The sequence below is a fragment of the Paramisgurnus dabryanus genome, chromosome 5 (genome assembly GCF_030506205.2).
Source record: "Paramisgurnus dabryanus chromosome 5, PD_genome_1.1, whole genome shotgun sequence".
Taxonomy (NCBI): domain Eukaryota; kingdom Metazoa; phylum Chordata; class Actinopteri; order Cypriniformes; family Cobitidae; genus Paramisgurnus; species Paramisgurnus dabryanus.
This window is the reverse complement of record NC_133341.1, coordinates 36,853,872-36,881,112: the sequence shown is the minus strand read 5'-3', so window position 1 is coordinate 36,881,112 and position 27,241 is coordinate 36,853,872. Positions and strand designations below refer to the sequence as shown.

Here is a 27,241-nt window from a genome sequence, read left to right as displayed (position 1 = left end):
ACCCAAATTCTGCGGTCACTTTAAGAACGTGTGGGCGTGTGACACAACTGGGACGTCTTCGGCTCGAGCCACTGAATTAGATTATAATAAACACTAGAATGCCAGTTACCGTTTTTAGCTGTTAAAAATGGGCAGTGCCAGAGACTCTGGGCAGTGCCTAGCGGACAGGAAGTTTTTTCTAATTGGTCAGGTTCGATGGATCGAAATAATAGGCTTGTTCAACTTCATGCGTCTCCGCTAGAACTGACAGCCGGATGACGTCAAAGTACCGCGAGACCGAAACGAAATTAGACTTCGCATGATTTCTCGAATAATTCTCGCGGTATTTTAACGTCATACACCGGTCGGTTCTTGCGGCGCCTCAGAAAGTCAAACAAACCTAATATTTTTTATTTTTTAACTCGTACTTTCCATTTATAGTTCATACGTACCTTTACTGACAAAAATAAATTATTTATTCGATTCTTTCTACTGAAGCAAAACGCGAGGGCGTTGTCACGTGACATCTGTTGTTTTTATCAGCGCTTGCCACACTAACCAATCACAATCGAGGCGTAGACTAAATCAATCCCTTTTGAAAAACAATTATATAAAGATTGCTGTATGGTATATTTGTATTTTTATGTCAGATAGTTATGCTAAAAAAATTAATTTAAACGGTTACGCTTTCAACAGCACAGCTGTAACCAACAATTCAAAATGCTTCTGAAATTTAAATGCGCCTTGAATGAGGATTTGGCTTTCCGGGCCACCACGTGCCCTCTGGCGGTAAAGTGTGGTTGTACTGTAGTAAACCGCGTAAATTACAATATTCGCGCATCATCTACTGCCGTACATTGCAATTCTCGACTTGAGTTACATGTGTCCCTCTCCAAAAGCACAAGCGGTTTGTCCTGCATGCGAGTATGAAACGCGTTTCGCCGGGAAAAATAATACAGAGGTGGATCTCGCGTTGCGTTATTTAAAGTCCCCACCTTCCTCGCGAATAACACCCATCGAGCGCATTTTCCTGAGGGATTACATACGATGGACCTGCACATCCTGGACCACCGACTACGAGTGACATGTATCAGCAAAACCGGACTGGAGCATTACACGCATCCACTGATCAAGCTGATATTTCTGAGGAACAGGACGAGGTAAGAACACGAGCACACAAACAAGTCTCACACACAGTAGCAAACGCATCTCATTCGAGTAGTTTGGACACTTTATTTATGTGCATCTGATGCAACTGGAGCCTCACCCAGTTGGTTAGAAGAGCTGATCAATGGCAGAGGAATGTCTGATCATGCCTGTTTTCATATAGTGTATAATGTCACGATTGCTCACTGTGAATGGTTGCAAAAGGAAGCTGTTGCACTGTGAACAACTAGTTTGAGGTAAATGGGTGTATCTCAAAATCCACTGCCACAGCATTCTTGGAAACCATAGGGGCTGGCATCTTTTTAGACACAGCACAATACATTTCGACACATATTCATTCTTTGTCCCGCTTTTCAAAGTTTTAACTGTGTTAAAGGTGCCAAAGAATGCATTAAAATAATCTGTTAGATTGTTCTCTGATATCTACATATAAGATGTGTAACTTAGTGTAAAAATTATCCAGAGACGGTTTTACATGTCCATTTAGGATTTGCCATTAGAATGAAGTGGTCTATTATTACCTTATTTGAAAGGGTCATGAATAATAATGTTAAGCTCTGCTCTGATTGGCTGTTTCACAGAGCAGCTCCTTCAGTAGCTCTCTGTGTGTGTGTAAACAGCCCTTTTGTTTTAGTCTGTTTTAGATGATTTTGAAGAATAATCAATTGTTTGGAGTTTGTTAATAGACATTTCTGAGTGGTAAGTTTGTGTTTTTTTCAGTATTGACCTGCAAAATGTAACTGTAACGCTAATAGTATAGCTTCAGCCTAAACGTTAGCATATAGCGCTAACTCAGCAGTCACAACTTTGTATTTAGCATCAGGGCTCCAGACTGCCACCAAAATTTGAGAGTGTGCCACTGAATTTTACATCTAGTCGCACATGTGCGGCCAGTAAATTTGACCTTTTTTTTGTGATGTGACACTGAATTTGAAACGGCACATTGTACTTTCTGCATCTATCTATCATCAAAGTATTTATTAGTAATACAGTGGAAATTTTAGAAATGTCATTATTTGATTAGCATGTTGATTTACGGTGTGTGGCCCTAAATGTTTTGGTTGCGCCCCTAAAATTTTCAGTTGGGGGCGACTGTGCTCCTAGTGAAAAAAGTTAATCTGGAGCCCTGTAGCATTGTAACAACATTCCACTTAATTTAAAGTGCCCATATTATGAAAAACTCACTTTTTCTGGGTTTTGGGGTGTTAACTAGCCTTGTCGTCACCTTCCGAATTTGCCCGCCCACCACCCCACTCGCAGGTCCCACCCACCAGGTAACTAGAGAGCAGTCACTTCACTGATATCCTCTAACTCTTATCATGTCTCACGGAAATAACAGCGCTATTTGAATATTATGGATTATACTCCCGCCTACTTTTAAAAACAAAGTTTATACTCCCGCCTACTTTTAAAAACAATGTTTTAATGCGTGTTTATTGTAACCTAAAGTGTAATCTCATATACAGTTTGTACGACGTAAATAGTCCTCAGATTGTAGGCGATATTATTTTCTATTACAAGACATTCATGCGAAATCTGATGTAAACAACAGACTATATATCTATATTTCAGGGATTATACGCATTTGTGGACAAAAATGGTCATTGGATGTATTCTAAGAAGGAGAAAACAATCGTGTTTGAGGCTCGCAATATGTCCTTACCATGAACAGGGCTCTTATTATTCATCTATGCTTAGGTAAATACAGTTTTCCATTCTTTGGCCCCTTTAAAAATATTGTAATGTATATACAGAGCCCATACAGACAGACTTGTCCCAATAAATCGAGTAATACCAGTTATTTTTGACTTTGAGGGGACATTGTTGGTCCCCATTAGGAAAAACAGCTGATAAATCAAACTGAATAATGTTTATTTGAAAATGTAATTTAATGAAAATGTGTGTATACAAAGCTACAGTATGTTTACATATTTTATATTTGGTTATGTATCAAAACAAAATATTTTGAAACATCCTTCAAACATTAGTTTGAGGTTGTCAAACATTAGTGAAACATGTTCATACTTCTATGGTTAATGTGAGGACTTTCATTAAGACAATTTTGGGAGCTTTAAAATCATGGAAAAATAAATGGCAAAGAAAAGAAAAGTTATTTCTTAGGACAGTTCTATACCATTTTTTGTTAACAGATGCCACATTTTTAGGTTACCTGGGAATATGAATATTTCTAAACCACTGTATCTAAACAAATGTTTGAGTCTGATGACAGATGGTGTGTTAGTAGCCTAACACTTTTTGTGGTTTACTGTCAAAGTCATCCTATATAATGTAAAGAACACTGTGTGAAAAAATATAACCTTTATATCTTCAATATTGACAGTGTTGCTCAACAATAACCAGAAAAATAACCAGAAAGTTGACTCAAAATCTTCTTCTCAAGCTGGTTTCAAAACTTTCAGTGAGGTTTAAATTAGAGATGCACCAATACAAAATATCTGTGCCGATACCGATATTTAATTACTTAGAATGACTTCAGCCGATACCGATAGTTTAGCTTTTTACTCCTTGTTTGAAATGATTGTGTCTAACGCATACAAACTTCAATTCTGTTTTGAATCGTCACCCAATTTACAATAATTGTTAATAATGCATTTTCCCAGCACTTTTAATAGTCACAATATAATCTGCCCCCTGATCATTGGCTATTTTTAAACCACACCGATTTGCCAATACAGATTATAGGCCGATATATCGGTGCATAGTTCAAATGTTTAAAACTTGTCCAACTTGAATTTGCCATGAATTTAAAATTACAGTATATCTCTTCTGAGAAAATGTATAAAAATTTACACACTAACCGTCACTAACTTGTTCTGCGCAGTGTGCACTGAGGCATATGCTGAGTAAAATGCTCATCCCTCCCCCTAATCTCATCTCCCATCCTTTATGTATTTATATATATCTATATAGGTCCATGTAATGCCAGTATGTCTCTCTCTCATTTCCAGTCATTAAGTGCATCTAATGGTGGCCCATTAACTCATGTATGTGCAATAAAATCTACTGGCTTGTAAAATCTGGCTGATTTAGGTCATTGTGTGCACTGTGTGACTTAAATACATTTGAGTTTATGATCTTTTTGAATGGATTTTCTTTCCTCTCATAAACATTAGTGCGTCATAATGAGCAATGATAGTTTCTGCTTTGTGCTTGATGGTCTGTGAAGTTACTGCATGCAGGGTGTAATACTAGAGTTTAAATGTGAGAAAGAGTACATGGATTGACCTCCTGTTAAACAAAGGTGAGAGAGTTTTTATGGCAAAGGATCATGGTGGACACACATTTAAAAAATACTGGCTTATATTTAGTTTATTTAAGCCTTATCTTGAGATTCTGAAACTGCAATTTTAAACTGTATTGAAACTGAACTCTTGGGGTCCAATGAAGTCTATTAAATTAAGAAAAATCCTGTTATGTTTTCCTCCAAAAACTTATTTCTTCTTGACTAAACAAAGAAAGACATAAATAATTTGAATGACATGGGAGTGAGTAAATGATTGAGATTTTTTTATATGAAAGTAGAAGATTCCTTTAACCCTTCTTCAACAAAGTTTACAAATTTTACCGCTTTACAGTCCAGAGTCACTTGTAGTAATAAATCTCATCATCTAAAAATATGCTTTGGTCATCTTGATTGTTTGTATTTATCATTTTAAAGAAAAATGCGTCTTTCTTTACAAAGGAACATCGGCATCTACTGGCCTGGCCTGCACAATACAGCAATTTAAGTTGTTATCGCAGATCCGTGTGAACACAGATTATTCTGATAACGTTGAAATAAAAAAAATAAATAAAAGGAAACGCTAAGTGTAATCGTATACTTAACCCCTTAATTGACGCAGCCCAATTTGGGTGGCGGGTGAAAAAGTGATGTACACGTTAAAAAACAATGGCTTTTTTGATCTATAAGCCTAAAGTCTTATTTTAAAGAAGACACTTTAAAGTTTTGCACAGAAGTGTCTGGAGGGGAAAATATAAAATATATTTTTTATAGCAGTTTACCTTTATTGTAATAAATAACAAAAACGCAATAAAGTATATATTTTATACATAGAATTATCACAAAAAAATGAGGTTTGTTTTACACTTTTAGTGCTTTTACCAACAACGGCCTCTAGGTGTCAACGTTTTGCTGCATACTCTTGTCACAAATTAATAAATTACAGTCACTGCATTATTATAACTGCTAAATTTTTTAAAATATATAAAAACTACATTCTTAGTCGCTCATGGGACAGCGCCAATTAAAGGGCTAAAATAAAAACATTCGAAAACCCCTGCTTAATTGTTACCAGAGCTTCAACCTTTCACAGATTTTCATGTTTTTCCCCTGCATTTTCTCTTTCATGTATTCCCTACTGTTTCTCTCTTCCGTTCTGGAGGAAATTGGTGGATTTCTGTGTTTCTAAGAGGGGCTGAGGAAGTTAAACTTTAGGAGCTGTAGATGTAAGGAAGTCTAAGACAGGCTTATACAATGCACACTCAAGTTGCTGAGTTAGCCTTGAGGGTGTGGATGCATTATTTCCCCTCCATTCAGGCCGGCGGTGATTAACCTTTTCTTTGGGGCACAGGATTCAGCTGCACTGGGCCACTGTGTGAAGGAAGATCTGTTGGTTTAGTGGTGGATGGGTGCCAGTACGGTTTAACGTCGCTTTCATCAGATCAGAGCTGACACACTGATGGTGTGCCAGTGAGCTGCAGATGGACACCAAAACTGTGATATTTGACAGGACTAAGTTGGTTTGCATTTGCACAAAAACAAAATTTTTATTGTAAAATCGTGTTCTCGCTACTAAAATAATGAAAACTCTGTCTTGACTAAGGCTGTGCAATTTATCATCCAACAACTACAAAAACAAGACAGTCGAGGTAAAACAATTATTGTGCAATTAAAATATAAATTGCGTGCTGCTGCTTTGTTAGGCACCAGACCTTTTCACCCATGTAGCCTACTGCATCACTTACTTCATAAAATAGTTAAATAAATGCATGTTTTCAATGTCGCAGAGAAATCTGGTTAAATAATCGTGATTATGATTTTATCCATAATAGACCAACCCTAGTCATGACATTTATTTATCTTGGCTCAATTCAGATGACAATTTTCAAAAGGTTTTTGATATAGTTAGTGCTGATTAAAGTTAAGAAATGTTTCGAGATTTCCAAAACTTTACACCGGTATACTTTCCTTGTACTTTTAGGTATATTCAGTTAGGGCTGGGCGATAAAATGATATCGATATGTGTCGCCGATACACCTTTAACGATAATTATAGGGACATTTTTTGATATGATGTCTGTTGATGCATAGCTAAACCGATCCACCATTGCAAACAAAGTTTAGAACAAACAACGAGAAACAAAGAACAGGAATTAAACATTATCGTAACGAAAATGCTCCAGAGAGAGTATTTATAGAGTTTATTTAACACCAATTTAATCTTTATGTAAGAGATATATATATATATATATTTAATGTAAGATATATATATATATATATATATATATATATATAGTTTTAATTTAACCACTGTATGTTTAATTGAAACACTTTATTAAGGCAAACAATAAACAATTTTTAGTTTTTTTATACAATTTTATATATATATATATATATATATATATATATATATATATATATATATATATATATACATATATATATATACATATACATATACATATACATATACATATACATATACACTTTGTTTTTGTTCTGATAAACTAAAATTGTTTATTGTTTGCCTTAATAAAGTGTTTCAATTAAACATACAGTGGTTAAATTAAAACTTTTTTCTACTTATAATTTTTTAAAAAGCTTAGTAGAATGTATCAATAATTATCACTATCGAATGATATAACACATTTTTGACGATGATGTACATAAAATAAAATAAAATATGCCTGGTTATTGTTTTTCACCAACGTAACCTCTATAAATATCTACTAGCCTAACTCATATATTTTAAATATTGGTAAAAACAGGTAAATGGTCAGTTATAAAAAAACTAATTATGAGCAATAGCACAAATAAATAAAATAGAACAAACATACAAATGAAATAAACAGTGTAGTTCATGTTTTTAGGCTGGTCTGTAGGTACAGTACAGAAACAAAAAAAAGAGAAGTCAGATAATACTGCAGTCTTTATTATGTAAATTAAATTAATCCTTATTAAAGTTACAAAAGTTATTTAGTCAAGACAAGGAAATTATGATTTTCTTTTACTGTGGTTTGATTAACATTAAAAACACACAAAAAAAACTCTAAAAATGCTGGGTGTACTGTAACTTTAAATGCACAGATCCAATATATTTTTACACACACTACTTAATTCACATTATAGGTGAATTTGTCGCTGTGTGTCGCCCATCTCTTTCAATGAGGCGTTTCTAAATCTGCTTGTCATAAACAAATGAGTACCATCCACGCCAGTAACTGACGAGAGAAGGATGACGTGAACTCCACTGCTTTGTTCTCATTGGTAGTCGCTCCCGAAAGTCGCTCGACATTTGCATAAAGTTAAACTTTTCTTGACTTTCTCACGTCGCTGGACACGCCCATACGGTCGCCAACGGTCACTTTCGCTCGTGTCGCCGGAAGTCGCCAGGATTCCATTTAAATGAATGAGATCGCGTCGCTCTGCTACTGCTTGTCGTTGGCTGTCTGAATGGGGCGTATATCTGGTTGTCATAAACAAATGTGTAACGTCCACTCCAGTAACTGACGAGAGACTAATGACGTGAACTCCCCTGCTTCTTTCTCATTGGTAGTCGCTCCCTAATGTCGCTCACAATTTGCATAAAGTTAAACATTTCTCAACTTTGTCGCGCGACTGGACACGCCCATCCAGCCGTCAACGGTCACTGTCGATCGTGTCGTCGGATGCTGCCGAGCTTCCATTGAAATCAATGAGATCGCGTTGCTCTGCTACTGCTAGTCGCTTATAATGCGAATGTACCTTTATGTTTATTTAATGTGTAATAAGACTTTTGCTACTATAATTATGGCATTTTGAGATGGCGTTTTAAAACGTCCGCTAAAGTGCAAGAACCATTTGCTTTAACATTTGCCTTGACATTGCGCTTTAGAGTTGTGTGCAAACTAAACTTATCAAACAAACAACACAGGAGTAAAGTATTAAAATCTTTAATATTTAAATTGTTCAATTGGGCTAGTGACTGTTGCATCGCTGCTAACACCACACTTTAATTATCTTACAAATAATGCAAAGAGAAATCCCTTATGTTGCAATAAATCAAGTAACGTTGGTATGCAAAAGCGCATTTTCGAGCAGTGTCTGGTGCGCCTTTTTTATTTTAATCGCGCATGCGCACATGCGCACCAGCCCTGTAAATAACACTTTTCTTTGTTATGCGAAATATAATTTCTTGTTTTTCTTTTTTGGCAGAAATGTGAACGTAACATGTTAACTTGATTTTTTTTTAACATCCGTCTGTGAATGTTTGGTTTATGATTGTTCTTTTCTCGGTTTCATTTGTAAATTTTTTTTTCCATTAGTCTTTGTTGTTGTTTCTCAGCTCTGTCAGTGATTCAGACCAAATAAAATGGAACATGTTGTTCTGGGTTCCTGGACCAGCACCTAAAGAATTTGGGTCAAACCCTGTTGTGAAGTAACCAGTTCCCACAAACACATGCTCATTTTCACATGCAAATTGACCAGTCGACATCCTATTGAATAAAGCAGTCAAGCCTCAACCACACCAAAGTGCCCAACTTTATACATTGAGTTTAGGTGTTGCCTATGTGTTCATGTACATGTGGCTTTGATGTGTGTTCTCTCTCTCTCTCTCTCTCTCTCTCTCTCTCTCTCTCTCTCTCTCTCTCTCTCTCTCTCTCTCTCTCTCTCTCTCTCTCTCTCCACACACACACAATCACACAGTCTATTCAATGTCTGCCTGCTTAAACACTTTATACAGCAGTCTGGCATTGTTTTATTGTTTTTGTTTATTATGCAATGGCTCGTCTTTCTCTCTCTCTCTCTTTCTCTCTCTCTCACACAGTCTATTCAATGTCTGCCTGCTTAAACAATACAACAGTCTGGCATTGTTTTTGTTTATTATGCAATGGCTCACCCTCTCTCTCTCTCTCTCTCTCTCTGTCTCTCTCTCTTTGACTTCACAGATGCAAATTTTTCAGTCTCACAGAGACTCCTGAAAATTACACGGTTGTTCTTGACGAGGAGGGATTTAAAGGTAACACACAAACCACTATTCAAAGGCTTTTATATTGTCATTGTATAAACTAATAATTATATAATCATTGTGTTTATGAGGAGACGCAAAAGTGTATTCATAGTGTATTGTAATTTTTTAAAGTGGTCCATGGGGCTTCAGTTATTGTATTAAAGACTAACACGCTTAATGATTAAAGGGGAAAATATTGAATCAGCAGGATTATTGACCTGCAGGTGGGATGGTTGAAGTATACGAGCGTTCTTCTGCCTCTGACCCATACAGCTGTTTCCTCTCTTTCCACTTCTCATAATCCACAGGAAAGTTAAATCAACAATACAAAAACGTTTTGGATGTACTTTTAAGTTTGCACGTGTCTCTAATTTTGGAGAGGGATAGTTTACCAAAACATGGTGTATATAAAAACTTAAGCTTGATATGATTTTCCTTCAGCTGAAAACAGTCTTATTAACAGATTTATTAACTCTTTCACCACCAGCGTTTTAAAAAAAAGTTGCCAGCCAGCGCCAGCGTTTTTCATGATTTCACCAAAGTTTAATGCCTTCCAGAAAATGTTTTTCTTTAAATATATAAACATACAATATACCAAATGAAAGAGCAGACCCTCTGCTTTCAAACAAAAACACCACATTTTGAGCAAAAAGCAGAGATAATTCAATTTTTGTGACGGACTTTTCATAGAGATCCCATTCAGAGCGATCTTTAAAACAGACACGGACATGCAGCCGCTTGCCATAGGGCAATACTTCCGGGTTTAAAAAGTTGCGGAAGGGCGCCACCTGGTGGATAATAGCGGTATTGCGGAAAGACGGAAAATCTCGTCATTGGCGGGAAGCGTTTTCTCTTAATTGACAAGATATCTCGTCAATGGTGGTGAAAGAGTTAAAAAGCCCCTAATACATTGCTAAAAAACAGTTATTTGGTGTCTAGGGGTGTCACGATTCTCCAAATCCTCGATTCGATTACATTTTCGATTTTAAGGTCACGATTTGATTCAATTCTTGATTTTTACTTTTTTTTGAAAGACAAAAAATGCTAAGCCATTAATATTTATTATTATCAGGGCTCCAGACTGTCCCCAAATGGTGGCATTTTGCCCCTAAAATTTGAGAGTGTGCCACTGAATTTTACATCCAGTCGCACATGTGCAACCAGTACATTTGACCTTTTTTCCAAAAGTGCACAATAAAATGTGTCACTGAATTTGAAAAAACACATTGTACTTTTTGCATCTATCATTAAAGTTTTTATTAGTAATACGGTGGAAATTAGTAGAAATGTGAATATTTGGTTAGCATGTTGATTTACGGTGTGTGCCCCTAAATTTTCTGGTTGCGCCCCTAAAATTTTCAGTTGGGGGCCACTGTGCTCCTAGTGAAATAAGTTAGTCTGGAGCCCTGATTATTATTATTATTATTATAGTTTCACATTAACATTAACAATAATGAAATGCTTCCCAAAACAAAATAAGTTGTATAAATTATAGTTTGTCCGACGTGCGATGAGGGAAAAAATAATAAATCACGTAGTTAATCACGCGAGATTACTCATTCACGTGATCCATGCGGTCTAGAGTATTTCGGGAAAATGTCTGCAGTCTGGGCTTTCTTCAAAATCTCGGATAAAGACAAAAAAATCGGCATTTGCAACGAGTGTTCTGCAGAAATATCTAGAGGAGGTAGTATTGTATACAAGTGTTTAATATCGGCCAGAAGTTGTCTGTTTAAATCTGTATCGGCCCCAAAAAATCCTATTGGTGCATCCCTAATTACAAACCAAAAGAAATGTAAAATCATGAAACGGAAAATTGGGGTTCTTTAAATAATAGACTTTCAAGAACCAATGAACCGAAGTTATCGGCGTGCCGCCATATTTGAACTCACCATGCTGATTTGTATGTTTTCAATAGGCTTTATGCCCAGCTGCACTACTTCCTGAACTTCAGCCAGCTCCTTGTCTCCTGTCTGCAATTATTGGACAAACTGATTAATCCAGGTGTGTCTGATTATTGTTGTTGTGACTACTGAGGTCAGGCACACCTGGATTAATCAGTTTGTCCAATAATGGCAGACAGGAAACAAGGAGCTGGCTGAAGTTCAGGAAGTAGTGCAGCTGGGCATAAAGCCTATTAGGGCTGCAACAACTAATTTATAAAATTGATAAAAATCAATAATGACATTCGTTGTCAATTAATTTCATCCTCAATTAGTTATGGTGCATTCAGACACGGAAGAGGCGGCAAGCGCGAGTGATTTGCATGTTAAGTCAATGCAAAGACGTCAAAAGGCATCATGCGGCGCATTAAGTGTGAATGGCGCGGCACACGCGGAAGATGCGCTGTTGATGGCGCGTTCCGTGCGAATTGAGCGTTGCCGCGGGGTATGGGTGTCCTCGACTAAGGATTTACATATTCGAATCAGAATTTTCGAATCTTTCCATAGTCGACCGATAGTCGAATCATCTATGTTTGTGTGCATGGGTTGGGAGGGGGCCAGACCAGGTACAAATTGGTAACTTTTATTTTCTTTCACAAGCAGCACACATAAACAACTGTCTGATAAAGTGACCAAAACTGTCTTTCAAGTAATAAACGAAGACAAAACTGAGGATGCATTTATATATATTTTTTTAAGGTAAAATGTAAGGCAACATTTGTTTAATTATTCCTCATAACATTTTAAAGCCACGATCTACAGAACATCACACAAAAATACATTTTGATAACTAAACCTAAAAAAATAACAAAGGTGATCCTGCCTTGGAAACTCCGGCTACAATAAAGTGTTTTTATTTAATTTGGAGATAGCGCGTCAAAGCAGTCATGACCAAAAAAAACCCGACAAATGAGAAATGACAAATAATTTGTGATTGTGACTGTAAATGATAAAAACTAATCTTTATATACAATTCATTAAACTTTAATTTATAACAAGAAAAACACTAAAATTAATGATTTTATAGACACTACGCGTTATTATTTAGCACAGAAATACCTGCTTGCTTGCTTTGACTTTAATCATCTCTGTATTCACTTTAGATACAGAAAGACCGGATGATATTATTTATTTCAGGAATCTCTTTGCTATCATTTGAAAGTGAACACCGACTGACCATAATATTAAATCACAAGAAAGACATTCGTGTCAGGCAGAAATAGGTTCGGTGCAGATACTAGTTTCCGTTTCATCACCGAAAAAAAAAACGGCTTACCTCTTTTGTAGTTTAACTTTTGACAAACCACTCTGTTTTAAATACATTTTAAAAACTTATACTCATCGAAAAACATCCGTTTTTTAATGTTTAGTTTGATGAACTCCTAAATATGAGACGCAGAGCACCTAGCCCGTTCGGCTAAATTACATGCGCAAGCATGGCCAGCACACAATAGCGCAACATCGACACAACGAAAAGCTATTCAAAATTTACATACTTAAATTAGATCAGAATTTACGTTTATAATAAATAATTTTTTTTTAATAAAATAAGGTCAGAAGTAACAAAGTGCAGAACAAATATGCAAAATGCCTCAAGTGCACGGAAACAAAACACAAGCCAAATAGTTAAATCAGATAACCCAAAGTGATTTATAAATAAAATAAAATATAGAAATTATTAAAAGAACGAAAGGCATAATATCATTTGCCAGCTTTGTCTTTTAAATGTAGAAACAAAGAGGCAATGGTTTATTAACATAGAAACCTCTTATGGACGTGTAGCCCGGACACAGGGGTTGTTGGATTTATTAACGCATTTTAAAAATATTTATTTAAAGCTGCTACTTCACATATTATTTGCAGCATTATCATAATATGCAGTATATTAATATATTGTGAGAAAGCTGTTATATGTGAAATCAGATAATGTGTGCACCCATATACGGCCAAAATTGAATGATCCTCATTTCATAACACATCTGCGACGATTCGACTGTGAGATTGGTAGTCGAAGTTGAAAAATCTGAACTGTGGCAGATATTCGCATCGCGTTAACCAATCAGGAGCTTGCTCTAGTAGTGACGTGATTACAGGAAGCGAGCGGAGTTGCAAAAGCGCAAACAAATGCTGGTTAATAAAGTTTTCATTTTGTCCTTTTAATATAAGTGAGTTTGTATTTGTTTAATTGTTTGTTGGGTTTAAAAAAATAGTATTGAATGACAAACTAAGCATCTGTTTTAAAATAAGGGGGAAATCCAGGTTTTTCTTACTTTAACTACACATGCATATCACTTTCATATCATAATGCCTTATTTATTTTGTTAACAGTGAATGATTTTACTTCTTTTGGGGGCGGTTTCCCAGACAGGGATTAGATTAGTCCTAGACTAAAATTAATGTAAGAGCTTTCCAAACTGAAAATAACTTGCACTGACATATCTTAAAATACATAAGTGCCCTTTGTTTTGCCTCGAGATTTACACAAGTAATGTTTTAGTAAGGCATTTTTGTTAAAACTAGTTATAATTCCTAATTAAACTAAGGGCTAGTCCTGGTTTAAGATAATCTCTGTCCGGCAGACCATCTCATAAAGGTCTAAAGTTTAAGATTAATCCGTGGCAAAAATTTCCTCAGAGCATCCCCGAAGACTCAGTTTGTTTTCTTTATTTAAGTGCTGGTCAAAGATTAATCACATACAAAATAAAAGTGATTTTTTTGCATAATATATGAGTGTGTAATTATTATGTATATTTAAATACACACACATTCATGTATGTATTTAAGAAACATTTACATGTGTGTGTGTGTGTATATATATATATATTTATTTATATTTTTATATTTTCTATATGATATATAATTCAAAAAAAATATATATATATAAATATAATTTTCTAAAATTAATATATGTATGTGTGTGTGTTTACATATACACAAAATTACACACAGTACACACACATATATTATGCAAAAAATCTCTTTTTTATTTTGTATGCAATTAATCACGATTAATCTTTGCCCAGCACTACTTTATTTATATTTTGATATTTAGAGATGTTTTACTATTTAAAAGCTGCACAAACTTTTTTATTTAAGGCTTAAAATAACTAAATCAAAAAGTTTATATTAGTAAAACTGTATAGTGTGTGGCTTTTGCACTTTTAAAGTACACTTCTGCACATGAATACCCTAATTTAGTGCCTTATTTAGCTATAAGTGAAAAATGTAATTGAGTACTATTTATGTTTTTATCCGATTGTTCGATTATTTAAAAAAACAAAATCGCCCGGTTAGTCGATTATGAAAATAATAATTAGTTGCAGCCCTATTTTCAATAAACAACATATTGATATGGATTACTTTAATGATGTGCTTTTCGAAGCTTCAACTGTTAACAACCCTGCAATGGCATTACAAAGCGAGGACAAGCCATATTATTATTTAATATAAGTCAGACTGTGTTTATCTGAATAAAGGGAGTCATATACATCTGGGATGCCATGAGGGCGAGTAAATCATAAGATTTTTTGATTTTCAGGTGAACTTTTCCTTTACTGTGTATCCTCACTACAGTTTGAACCTGTTAACCTGTAAACTCTTTTGGTCTTTTAAACAGGTCAGGTTTAAACTCTAAAACACCTCCGACTTCCTGCTGTAGCTCTGTGATTAATTATAGACACAGGATTGGTGATGGTGTTAAAAACATCCTGTTTTGATCTTTGGGTGCCTCTCTGAATCTCATTTTATTTAATTGCTGTTTTTTCGTCATTTAAATGGCAAACTGAGAACATTTAATATCAGAGTTTAAAGAATGATCACGTGACTTTTACGCACGCTAGGTGACCTGTAATCTGTTTCTAGTTTTTCCAAATACCTGAAAAACCACCTCATGCGAGCCCAAAAATATCTCCGTGAGAGATTTTGTAATTTTGGCAACATTTATGTTTCTCCATTGGGCGTATTTTCAATTCACAATCTCAATTTGTGCAATTTGAAGGGTAATGGAAGGGCCATTCTTGGAACGGTTATAAAACAGTACAGGAAGTGAACATGAATTAATTGTTTATATGTGATTGGTCAACGCTTTCTGAGTCTCCTCCATCACATCTGTGTCCTCCTCCAGAGCTTCAGCCATCAGAGCATTTACAGGTTGAGGGCTCCACCTGGCTCCCGCTCAATGTCGTCTCTAATGGAAACGCTTCCAGCAGTTCGCAGGCTGTTGGCGTCACCAAGATCGCCAAGTCTGTTATCGCTCCTTTGGCCGAGCAACACGTGTCAGTCTTTATGCTCTCCACGTACCAGACTGACTTTATTCTGGTAAGTGTTGTTTATAAGATCTTACTTTTTTTTTGACAGAAATTCTACAGTAGCTTCTCTATGCATTTCGAAAGAGAGGGATTAACGTAGGATTAATGTTTTAAATAGTGCTGGGCAAAGATTAATTGCGATTAATCGCATACAAAATAAAAGTGAATTTCTAGAATAATATCCAAGTGTGTGCTGTGCAGTGTTGGGTAAGTTACTCAAAAAAAGTAATTCATTACTAGTTACTAATTACATCTTTAATCATGTAATTAGATTACTTTACAAATTACTCTCTAAAAAAAGTATTTAATTACTTATTACTAATTACTTTCTAAATCCTATTTAGTACATGATACAAGGATAGGCTTGAAATGGCTTAAAAAAATCATATATAAAAGTACATCAATTATACTGGTCCCACTTTAGAGTCCAATCATCTCTATTAACTAACTATTAACTACTTTTGCCTCAATATACTCCAAATACTGCTTATTAATACAAAAGAAGTTGTTAATTTTAAGTATTGGTAGAAATGGTGAGGGTTAAGGACGTAGAATAAGGTTTTGCAGAATCAGATATTTGCTAAGCATTAATAAACAGCCAGCATCTCATTATTATTAATGCTAATAATCAACCAGTTAATAGTGATAATTTTAAACTTAAACCATGTTAAATCCACCTTTGTATTACTGTTAACATAATAGTTTTAGAGTCCATACACAGTATTTAGTTACATCAAAAGTAACTGTAATTAGATTACAAGAAAAATAAGAGTAATCCCTTACTTTACTTTTTCAAGGGAAAAGTAATTTAATTACAGTAACTAATTACTTAGTAACTAGTTACACCCAACACTGGTGCTGTGTGTAATTATTATGTATATATAAATACACACACATTCATGCATGTATTTGAGAAACATTTACATGTGTGTATATATTTATTTATATTTTTATATATTATATATTAACAATAAAAATGGATATATACATAAAAATGTTCTGAAATGTATATATGTACCGTATGTGTGTGTGTTTAAATATACATAATAATTACACACAGTACATACACACATATTATGCAAAATTGCACTTTTATTTTGTATGCGATGGCACACTTTAAGAGTGTCAGATAAATAGTATATGCATTGTTTTGCATGGATTGATCAACAAGATTCATCACATGCATGCCTGCTCAGACAGAATCGCCTCGAAGTCGGACATTTTCGGATGCGTGTGGTTTTAAACATTGCTGTGTCATGTGGACGCATGGAGTATAAACAAGGCTTGAAGTGTGGACTGAGCCATTGGTTGCAATTCACAATCTCACCAATAGATGCCACTTAAAATCTACACAAAGCACCTTTACATCTCAATTTGATCACAGGCAATATTCATAGGTTATACAACTCCTAATTCACTTTAATAAGCATAATAAGCATGCATGGCAGCCATACCTGTAGAAATATATGGGATGGTAGAGCTTAGTGGTAGAGCATTGCGTTAGCAGCGCAAAAGGTCATGGGTTTGAACCCAAAAATCACACTAATGCTAATAAAACAAATGCACACCTTGTTAGTCACTTTGGATTAAAGCATCTGCCAAATGCATAAACAGGTGAACTATGCCTTTAATTTTATTCAGTGCTAAAGTGATGCACATTCAGCTTAAACCAAGATAAGGTAATCGTGAGCCTGATGGAAACTTGAATTGCATTGAAGATGCATCTGTAAGCCATTTATTTTTTTATAATACTGTAGTTTACTAAGCAAAGAAAGCAATAATCTCACCAGTTAGATGCGTTGAGGTTGCTGATGTTTAGATAAACCCAGAAACACAGCACAGTGTTAATATGTGATAGATTGAGGAAATGCTGATGTCGCATAAACTCACAGTTGTCATGTTTGATGTCACAGCATGTTTGTTTTTGTAAATATGTGACAAAAGTTGGGAAACACTTGTAAGCCTTTGTTAATTGTATTTTGCAACTGCAAACTTTTTACTTTTTTGTTTAGTTTACATAAAATGTTGCATGTTAAAGGAATATTCCACTTTCTTAAAAGAAAAATTCAGATAATTTACTCACCACTATGTCATCCAAAATGTTGATGTCTTTCTTTGTTCAGTCGAGAAGAAATTATGTTTTTTGAGGAAAACATTGCAGGATTTTTCTCATTTTAATAGACTTTAATAGAGCCCAACATTTAATACTTGACTCAACACTTAACAGTTTTTTTCAACGGAGTTTCAAAGGACTATAAACGATCCCAAACGAGGCATAAGGGTCTTATCTAGCAAAACAATTGTCATTTTTGACAAGAAAAATAAAAAATATGCACTTTTATACCACATCTTCTCGTCTAGATCCGGTCGTGATGTGCCAGCGTGACCCCACGCAATACATCATGATGTCAAGAGGTCACAGAGAATGAACGCGAAACTCCGCCCCAGTGTTTACAAGTGTTGAGAACGAGGACTGTTTCTACGTTGTTGTATGTCAACTGATACTAATTAATGTCTTTGTGTCAGTTTATTGTTTACAAGGGTCCGCAAATGTGCGTTTTATAAATGTAACACGTGACCTCCCTACGTCACTACGTATTTACGTTAGGTCGCGCTGGACCGGACCTAGACGAAAAGTTGTGGTTTAAAAGTGTATATTTTTTATTTTTCTTGTCAAAAATGACAATCGTTTCGCTAGATAAGACCCTTATGCCTCGTTTGGGATCGTTTATAATCCTTTGAAACTCTGTTACATGTGTAGTTAAGTGTTAAGTGTTGGTGTCCATTAAAGTCCATTAAAATGAGAAAAATCCTGCAATGTTTTCCTCAAAAAACATATTTTCTTCTCAACTGATTTAAACAAAGACATCAACATTTTGGATGACATGGTGGTGAGTAAATTATCTGTATTTTTCTGAACTATTTTGCTTCAGGACACACACAATTCCAGAGATTATTTGTTAGCTGTACAAAAATGTTAACGTGTACATGAATTGTTGTTGTTTTGGTTGTAGGTGCGAGAGAAAGACCTGTCTGTGGTGGTGGAGACTCTGGAGGAAGAGTTTAATATTTTTAGAGAGGAGGGGGGCGAATCGGTGCCCGTTCACGGTCAGGATGTTTTGAACGGACTTCAGAAAAACGGCAGAGAGGGTGAGATGCAACACAAAATCTCTCATAAAAAACTTTTTTTTTTCTTTTTTTTATTCTGTATACATTTTTCTACATGCATAAACAAGACAGCTGCAGAAAATAATTTTATTATTCATAATTATTTTTACGTAATTGCTAAATAAAAAAATCACTTGTATCATTTTTCTAATATTAAATGTTTTACCTAATTGTTTGTTTATCAAATATTAGTCTTCTCCCTGTCCAGTGGTTCTCATTTCCAGGCACATTAACTTAAAGGAACACGCCGACTTTTTGGGACTTTAGCTTATTGACCAAACCCCCCACTTTAAATAAGTCCATACATACCTTTTTCATCTCCATGCGTGCTGTAACACTGTCTGACACACCCATCGCTAGCCTAGCTTAGCACAAAGACTGGAAGTAAATGGCTCCAGCTAGCATACTGCTCCCAATAAGTGACAAAATAATGCCAACATTTTTCTATTAATGTGTTGTGATTTGTATAGTCACAGGCTTACAGCATTTTCCTTTAACAGTGTTTAAATTTCACCTTTTACACTCAAAAACTCACATTAATGGGTCATTGTCTGTGTGTGTCTGTTTAGTACCGCATGCAACGCTTCATCCTGTGATGATTCCAGAAAATCAGTTCTGTGTCATGAGTTTGGATCCGGACACACTGCCAGCGATCGCCACAACACTTATAGACGTTCTGTTCTACTCTAACAGGTATAAAACATGATGTTGTCTACACGTTACCTGTCTGCAGGCACTAATGCTGTCTGTATTTACTGGTTCACGTATTAACATCACCCTCAGCAGACAGTTTCATTATGTTTTAGTATTTCTGTATTTAGGATTTTGGTTCAGCAAACCTCTTTGTGGAAGTTTAAGATATCATAGCACTCTTTTTAAAAGTACACTTGTGTGTTTAAAGATAATTTGTTATATTTTATGTTGATTAATTAGTAAAGCATTGTGTTAGCAGTCCAAAGGTTGCAGGTTTGATTCGAAGGGTACACACATATTCATCAAATGTATAGCTTGAATGCACTGTAAGTCATCAATGTTTCACTAAGCAGTTTTTCTCATGCGACATCTCCTGCAGTCCTAAAGAGGGCGCCAGCGCGGACCAAGAGATGGAACGTATCAAATTCTTTTCTTTCTCCTTGATTGAAGGATACGTTTCCTTGGTGATGGACACAGAAGCACAGAGACAGTAAGACTCTCATAGAGACAGGGACAGTGTGAAGTATAAATGTTTTATGAGTTAAAAAAACAGGTGTGTGTTTGTCGTTTTGCAGATTCCCCGCTGATCTTCTGTTCACCAGTTCTTCAGGTGAGCTATGGAGGATGGTGAGAATAGGAGGGCAGCCGCTCGGCTTTGGTGAGCATCCTTTACTTATCACAGGATATCATGGAAAGACAGAAACTGATGAATGGTAAACTAAAATATTTTTCTTCTTCTCAGATGAATGTGGGATAGTTGCTCAGATATCGCAGCCTCTTGCAGGCAGTGATATATCAGCTTATTACATTAGTACCTTCAGTTTTGATCATGCTCTGGTAAGTCTTTTGTTTGCTCGCTTTGTCACATACTTGTTTATTTATCTCAGCTGTGTGGTAGTTAACTGATATGTAAGGGATAAATGAAGAGTTTTGTTCCAAAACGCGATAAACGCCATTTTTTTTATGAGTTTCCACCAATATCAATATTGTATCAGGTCAGTATTAAAAAGTAAATATTTAATTCTTCCTTCTTTCCCAAAACGCAATAAACGCCAGTCCTCCTTCTCTGCAGAATGCAATAAATCCACTCAACCAATCACAGCGCACCATTCCACACACTGTAAACATTAATGGCGGCGCTTTGAATACACACTGAATCCTAGTTTTCCTCATCTACTTTGCACTTCGTGATCAACAAACAAACAAAAACTAAATAATAATTTGATGACATTGATAAACCTGTGGTAGTTTTCTGTGGCAGAGAAGAAACGTAAGCCATTAAAATCGAATAAATTGCAGGCGAAGGAAAAATGCCAGCTGTTGCTACACTACTGACTGTATTGACAAACTATGCTGACTTAGTAAATATAAAGTGACCGAGGTGATATGCGTGAATGACAAGACAGATGTTTTAAGGAACAGACTTCTGTAAGATAATTTCCTAAATAAGATAGCACCTCCCCAAAGGACACTGCATGGGGGCAAAGTGAGTGCGCGGGAAAAGCCTCTCTCCACGATTCACAGTGGACTTCCCACTGAGACACATTTGGGTTTCAAAGACACACCTTTAGGGTGTCATACATTTGTATTCTTTTCTCTAAAAGCAAACTGTATATGAAATGCTACATGCACAAAGAATCTAAAATCTGTATCTTATTTGTTTTCTATTGGAATGTCTCATTGCAAGTGGTTACGATGGTCTCATTCAGATAACAACAGAATTCAATGTTAAAGTATATGTGAAACTTCATTCAATGTTGATAGACACCTCCCTTTCTAAGCATAAACCAATCACCCACTGTATACAGATTAAGGACAGCCCTTAGTTTTACCAACAACCAATCAGTACCAAATTCCTATATGCTTTGTTCTCTGGTTATTTAAGGAGATGTGTAGAAGATTTAGGCGGGACTTTCAATATCGAGAAATGCACCCCCATGATGCTGTCCTGGTACAGCATCATGTATTTTTATTTTACTTTGAGGAATCTGTAACCAGATCCTCATCTCCTTACCAGGTATGCAACGGTTTTTGTTTATTTCGTATTTGAATTGGAATGTAAATTGGCTTCTGAATTATGTTTTACCTACCTGGTTAATAAATTGTGTTTGGATTATTCTGTGTTGCTACGAAAGTTATTGACATGATTAGTAAATTACGATGTATCCTTGTTACCGCAATGTCTGAAAATCAGGCTAGTATTACGGACCAAAATCCCAGACTAGATGGCATAGTAGTACATCAGCGGAGGATTTTGGAGATCCGACTAGCACTTGGCGTTAGTTTAAGTTAAATTAGATGCGTGGAGGCTAATTTCCTGTTTAGAGTAACAAGTAAATGTTGTCTGACCACTCTAAATCAGATGAGCCTCAGCCTCTGGTTATTTCAATATTAATCTATCTAAGTTGCATATTAAATTATGACACGATTATACAAAGCTATCATTGGAGAAGACGGTCAGTTTGTTTTATGATAGTGGTCGTGAGCCTCTGTTTAGAAATAAATATTGTAATAATTAAGTTGCACCTCTATGGGGACTAAATAAAGTATGTTCAGAGATGAGCACGTGTAAGAGCGGCCTTCTGAACATATGGTCTAACCTCTAGCAGCGACCAAGCCTGATTCGGTTGTGATCGTGGGCCCGCATGATTATTAAATATTAATAAACGGCCGGTGCGTGAGTCCAAAGCGACATGAGTAGCCGAATGAACGGATGCAATAACAAGTAGGGCTAAACAAGAATGACCAAACATCCACCCAAATTCTGTAACTGTTAAAAGTAATTCTCAATCCGATTTATATTAACATTATCTTGGAGTCAGATAATAATACAAAATTGCATAATGCCAAAACGTCATCTGCAAGCGCCGGAAAAGACAGAACGCGCTATAATCCTCGTTTGGATTCCGCCGTTGGGCCAAACGGATGGATGGGGTCATATTTGGACCCTTACACTTCTATTGAAAACGGAAACTTATGGGGTCATAGTTTATTAACAACGGTACGTTGCCAACTAGTTTGTGAAATACATATGTTACTGTAAAGAGAAGCTGGACTCTGAGTCATGAAGACGTTGGTTGAGGGATTTTCTGCCACTACCTGAATCAGAGATCTTGTTTTGTCTGGTGTCATAAGCCCTTTTCATACAGAGGTCACAGAAAAGTTTTCTGGGATTGTTTGATTTGTGGTTCATTCACACTGCCAATGATTTTTGTTAAATGATTTACACTAAATCTATTATTTTTTTTGTTTAAATACAGTTATTTTATTTCTGTCTTTCATGGCCTATAGACGTCACATTAATGTAGTTTTATTTATATTTAGTGAATCTGGGGGGAAAATTCAAGGCCCTGGGAAGTTTTGGAAAATATACATAAATAGATACAGGTTATTAAAAGTGCTTGAATCTATTTATGCAAGAAGTTTTCTGGGGAAAAAAACTCCATTCACTGTGTAGTGTAGGATAATATCTTTTTAAGCACACGTGCTAAACTGTTCGCTGTAAATGCTTATATCTTCTCTATGTGAATGTTGATTTTTACCAAAATGCTTTTTTTGCATAGTTGTGTTTGACAAATGAAAACGTCTCTGGTTACGTATGTAACTGTTGTTCCCTGAGAAGGGAACGAGACGCTGCGTCTCCCTTGCCATACTTCCTGCGTCCCTGTAATGCCGTCTTTGGCAATATTTCAGATAGCGATATACTCCCTGGCTCCGGCGTCAACCTGTTTTTGTTGATAAACCTCACTATTGGTTGAATTTGATATACACATTCAGACACAGTGACGCAGCGCGAGTTCCCTCAAAAGGGAACTGTAACAATGTCTCCTAAAACGTAACACGATGTAACCTTGCTCTCACTTGAAATGTGTCTCCACATTTAGTCCTTGAATTTGAGGGTATTGGACCTGGAAAGTCCTTGAAAGGTCCTTGAATTTGAAGTTAACTAAGGTGTGGGAACCCTGTTTGTTGTTACATCAGACAAAGAGAGTAAAGATAGACCGATTGTTTCCTACTACACAACAACAACATCCGTCCTAAATATGATGTAAATAGAAATGTTCTTGAAATAGTATTTTAGTGTTGCTCATCACCTCCTCCTTCTGGGACCAATCATATAAATACAGGTCACGTAGTTTGACTGTTTTGTGCTTTCCTAGAAACAGACTGGAAATTGCACACAAGTGAGTTTCTTAATACAGTATACTGTAGTCACTGCCGTGTCATCAAAGTGTGTAAGGAAGTTGTGATGCAATGTGGTGCTGTCATGTTATTGTTGCCTAGAAACATGTCGGTTGTTGTCAGCTGGTCACTTATCTCAACTATAACCAGACTGGAAGACCATTTTTTTATATTAAGCATAGATATGATAATACATAGATGCCTCATAAGCAAATGTTTCTGTAGGCCGCTATACCCAAATCATCTGCCATATTAGAACGGTCCAAGTATGCGGTGTTCTCATAAAATTTGATTACTTTAAAACTGTTGACGTCGATTGTTTAAATGTTGAAGGATTTTGTTCATCAGCTGTCAATATTAAAGGTCATATTTTTACAAAGCTCATTATTCTGCAAAGCGTGGCGTGCTCTGATTGGTCAGTGTGTGACGTAAGTGTTACGTCCCTTAACAAAGCACATTGGCGCCGGCACCAATACTACAGCAAGAATTAAAATGAACGTGTTGTGTAAGTCTTCCCACACAGTGATGCAGATATGTGGAAGTGTGTTTGAGTCATTTTAGGTTTTTGTGCATGCATACAATATTGCATTTATTCATGCATGCATCTATCGATAATGTCTGCTAACCTCCCACACACAGTTATGATTATTTGCACAGTCTGTGTGAACGGATGAATGATTGTCACTGGGTTAGTTAGGAGGACACGGTTAACCTACATCTCCCTGTTTTTCCATTTTTTTCACAGGTGCCTGAAGAAGATATAGCGAGTGTTACTGAGATGCTACAAACTCAAAGAAAAGACGTTCCTTGTTGAGTTTTTTTCATATTTAGCATCTTCCTCTTTTCTTGGAGAAGAAAACAAAAACATAGTGGACGGTGAGCCACTAACGCAGTATTACTCCTGATCGTCTTACTTTCAGAATACTGCGAAATATAACTTAACGTGTCCAAAGGCATTATAGTCAGGCCATGTGACAATGCAGATATCCTAATTTTTTTTTAATGCTGCAATACACCCATTTGTTGAAATATTCAACGTTTTTTTTTTACTTTAGAGTCCACATATCTTGAAAGTTCAACAAAAATGTATTATAGACTATCGGGCTGTTTTTGATTTGCCTACAAAGCAGTAAAACTTCAGTGAATTCATCTCATCATCCCAGTGTTTTTCCTGGTAACACTTTACAGTAAGATTATATTTGTTAACATTAGTTGTTAGCATTAGCGATATTAATAAAAACTATATTGCTTATTGTTAGTCTATGTTAGCTAACACATTTACAAACAAATACAACCTTAATGTAAAGTGTTACCGTTTTCGGAACCGAGCACTTTCCCAAAAACACTGCAAAACATGACTTTCTTACTTAGTATTTTTGTCTTTTTTTCAGTAAAAATATCTAAAAATTCTTAAATTAAGATGAGCAAAATGACCTAAGAAAAGAAGTCTAGTTTTTAGACAAAAAATATCAACTTTAAGCAAATTAGTGCTTAAAACAAGCAAAAAAATCTTCCAATGGAATAAGAAAAATTTTCTTGAAATAATTCAAGAAAATGTTTCTTATTCCATTGCCATATTTTTTTGTTTGTTTGTTATTTATATTTTTTTGTCTAAAAACTAGACTTATTTTCCTAGGTCATTTTTCTTATCAAGAAAATACATCTTAATATAAGAATTTTTAGCTATTTTTACTAAAAACAAGACAAAAATACTACGTAAGAAAGTCATCTTTGGAGTGCAAGAGATTTGTAATCAAATTTGGTCGTAATCATTGAAGTCATTTCTAAATAAAAATTGTTAAAATATATTTTTTCTCGAGATCTTTCTCATGTGAGATATTTATCTAATGAGTTATTGGGAGTATATCATGAGTTTTGCATGCGTTTATATCAGCAGAGATGCACTGATTGAAAATATCTTGTTGGCACAATTGACAGATTTAATATCAGGTGACTTAAAAAGATTTTTAAAGATGCATTTTTGTTACAAAGCAAGCTCAGTGTTTTGGAAGAGCTGCTGATTTGGAAACACTACAGAATATTTGACCGATAATTTCTTTAAAGCTAACCTGATACATATTTTGTTTTGTGTGTTTAAGCTACTTTTTCTTATTTTTAGGTCTAATTTAAGGCACTAATGCAGCTTAAGACAGTTCTTGACTTTTTTTAGAATATTGTAGATTTTTGTATGCAAGAAAACATTTGTTAAAGAATATCTAGTGCCATTAAGGATTTGTCATATTTTATTTTTTTATCCGTTCACTTCTGCAATATCAGCACTTACTAAAGTTACCGATGTGCAAACATTGTTTTGTATAGGTCAATACTAATAATTCTGAGCATTTATGCTTTTGTAGTATAGACTTTTGGTATATTTTATACCGTGTGGAAAGTATTGCATATTGTATTTGTTACTGTGCTGCTTATTCAATAAATACCCATAAATACTATGTTTTTCTGACTTTGGCATTATTACACAAGACCATAACACCTTTTTATTTGAACTTATACATTCAGTTATCATCTAGAGCGGGGGTTTTCGGACTGGGGTCCGGCCCGGGGACCCCCAGAAGTTGCAAGGTTTCCCTAGAATATTTTAAAAGAAAATTGAGAAACGTTCATTTGTAGCCAAGCACTATTTATCTAACACAGTTTAAATGTTAAAACATGGACACATTTTTAAGGAAAGGGATCCCTTGCTTAAAGTTCATCATATGTTGGGGTTTCTGCTATTAAACATTTTGAAAACCCATGCTCAGTCTAGACCATCATATCAGTGTGCACATTTATTAAAAAATGAACCCTCCCAAAGCTGTTAATACCTACAATACTTTCATAATGTGTCATCAAAAGAGACTGTGACCAATAATAACAAAATAGCATATAAAGCATTCATTACCCCTCCCATAAAAACGGTAGTTTAGCTGTTTGTTAGTGATGTTTGAAGGTGGAGGGAGTTTTTTTTATTTGGGAAAGCATCTGTGTCACACCCTGATAAACAAAAATAGGTCACACGTCCTGCCCAGATTCTTTCGGTTTATGTCATCACTATCAAAAACATTGTTTTTGCAAATATACAAAATATGTAATAAATATTTAACATTAAACAATTGTGCTTTAAACATTGCATCATTAAAACATAGAGATCAGCTACCTGTATATTAATGTTTTTCTCAAATGTTATTTCACTATTTACAAATACATTTGCATATACATTTTATATATGTAATGTAAAATTACAGAAAAAAACTACTTTGTATCACGGAAAATATTTGTTATTTATTGTGCTGTTATTTTACGGTATTTTTCCGGCAATCCAGCTGCCGCATTTGTACAGGGTCTTTTACGGATTATGATTATGATTATTGACTTAAAAGTTAAGGTTTATACAACAAACAGCAGTTTTGAGTTTGTGTTTAGTTTATCGATACATCAAAGTTTTTATAAGAAATGTGTCTGTGCAAATGGGAATTTTGTTTTGTCTTTGCAACTTGATTTTTGTGGTGATATTAAAAATTGTATAATCAATATGGGTAAATTAAATCATAAACAAATAAATTATGAACAGAAAA

General features: G+C 35.3%; 1 protein-coding gene across 1 annotated transcript; it reads left to right on the top strand.

Annotated features, from left to right (window-relative positions):
• The first annotated feature begins 816 nt into the window (after positions 1–816).
• On the top strand, positions 817–26,119 carry castor1 (cytosolic arginine sensor for mTORC1 subunit 1). The gene is made up of 9 exons (XM_065250931.2): positions 817–1,139; positions 9,315–9,385; positions 15,443–15,636; positions 18,641–18,776; positions 19,364–19,487; positions 19,867–19,977; positions 20,063–20,145; positions 20,230–20,324; positions 24,415–26,119. The coding sequence occupies exons 1-9, from the start codon at positions 1,027–1,029 to the stop codon at positions 24,481–24,483; spliced, it is 996 nt and encodes a 331-aa protein (XP_065107003.1). The 5' UTR covers positions 817–1,026; the 3' UTR covers positions 24,484–26,119.
• Positions 26,120–27,241: the final 1,122 nt, after the last annotated feature.

Coding starts and splice junctions, on each gene's coding strand:
- castor1 (XM_065250931.2), top strand. CDS start 1,027: ATGGACCTGCACATCCTGGACCACCGACTACGAGTGACATGTATCAGC. Junction 19,488..19,866: donor GTTCTGTTCTACTCTAACAG/GTATAAAACATG, acceptor CATCTCCTGCAG/TCCTAAAGAGGGCGCCAGCG. Junction 20,325..24,414: donor TCAGTTTTGATCATGCTCTG/GTAAGTCTTTTG, acceptor TTTTTTTCACAG/GTGCCTGAAGAAGATATAGC.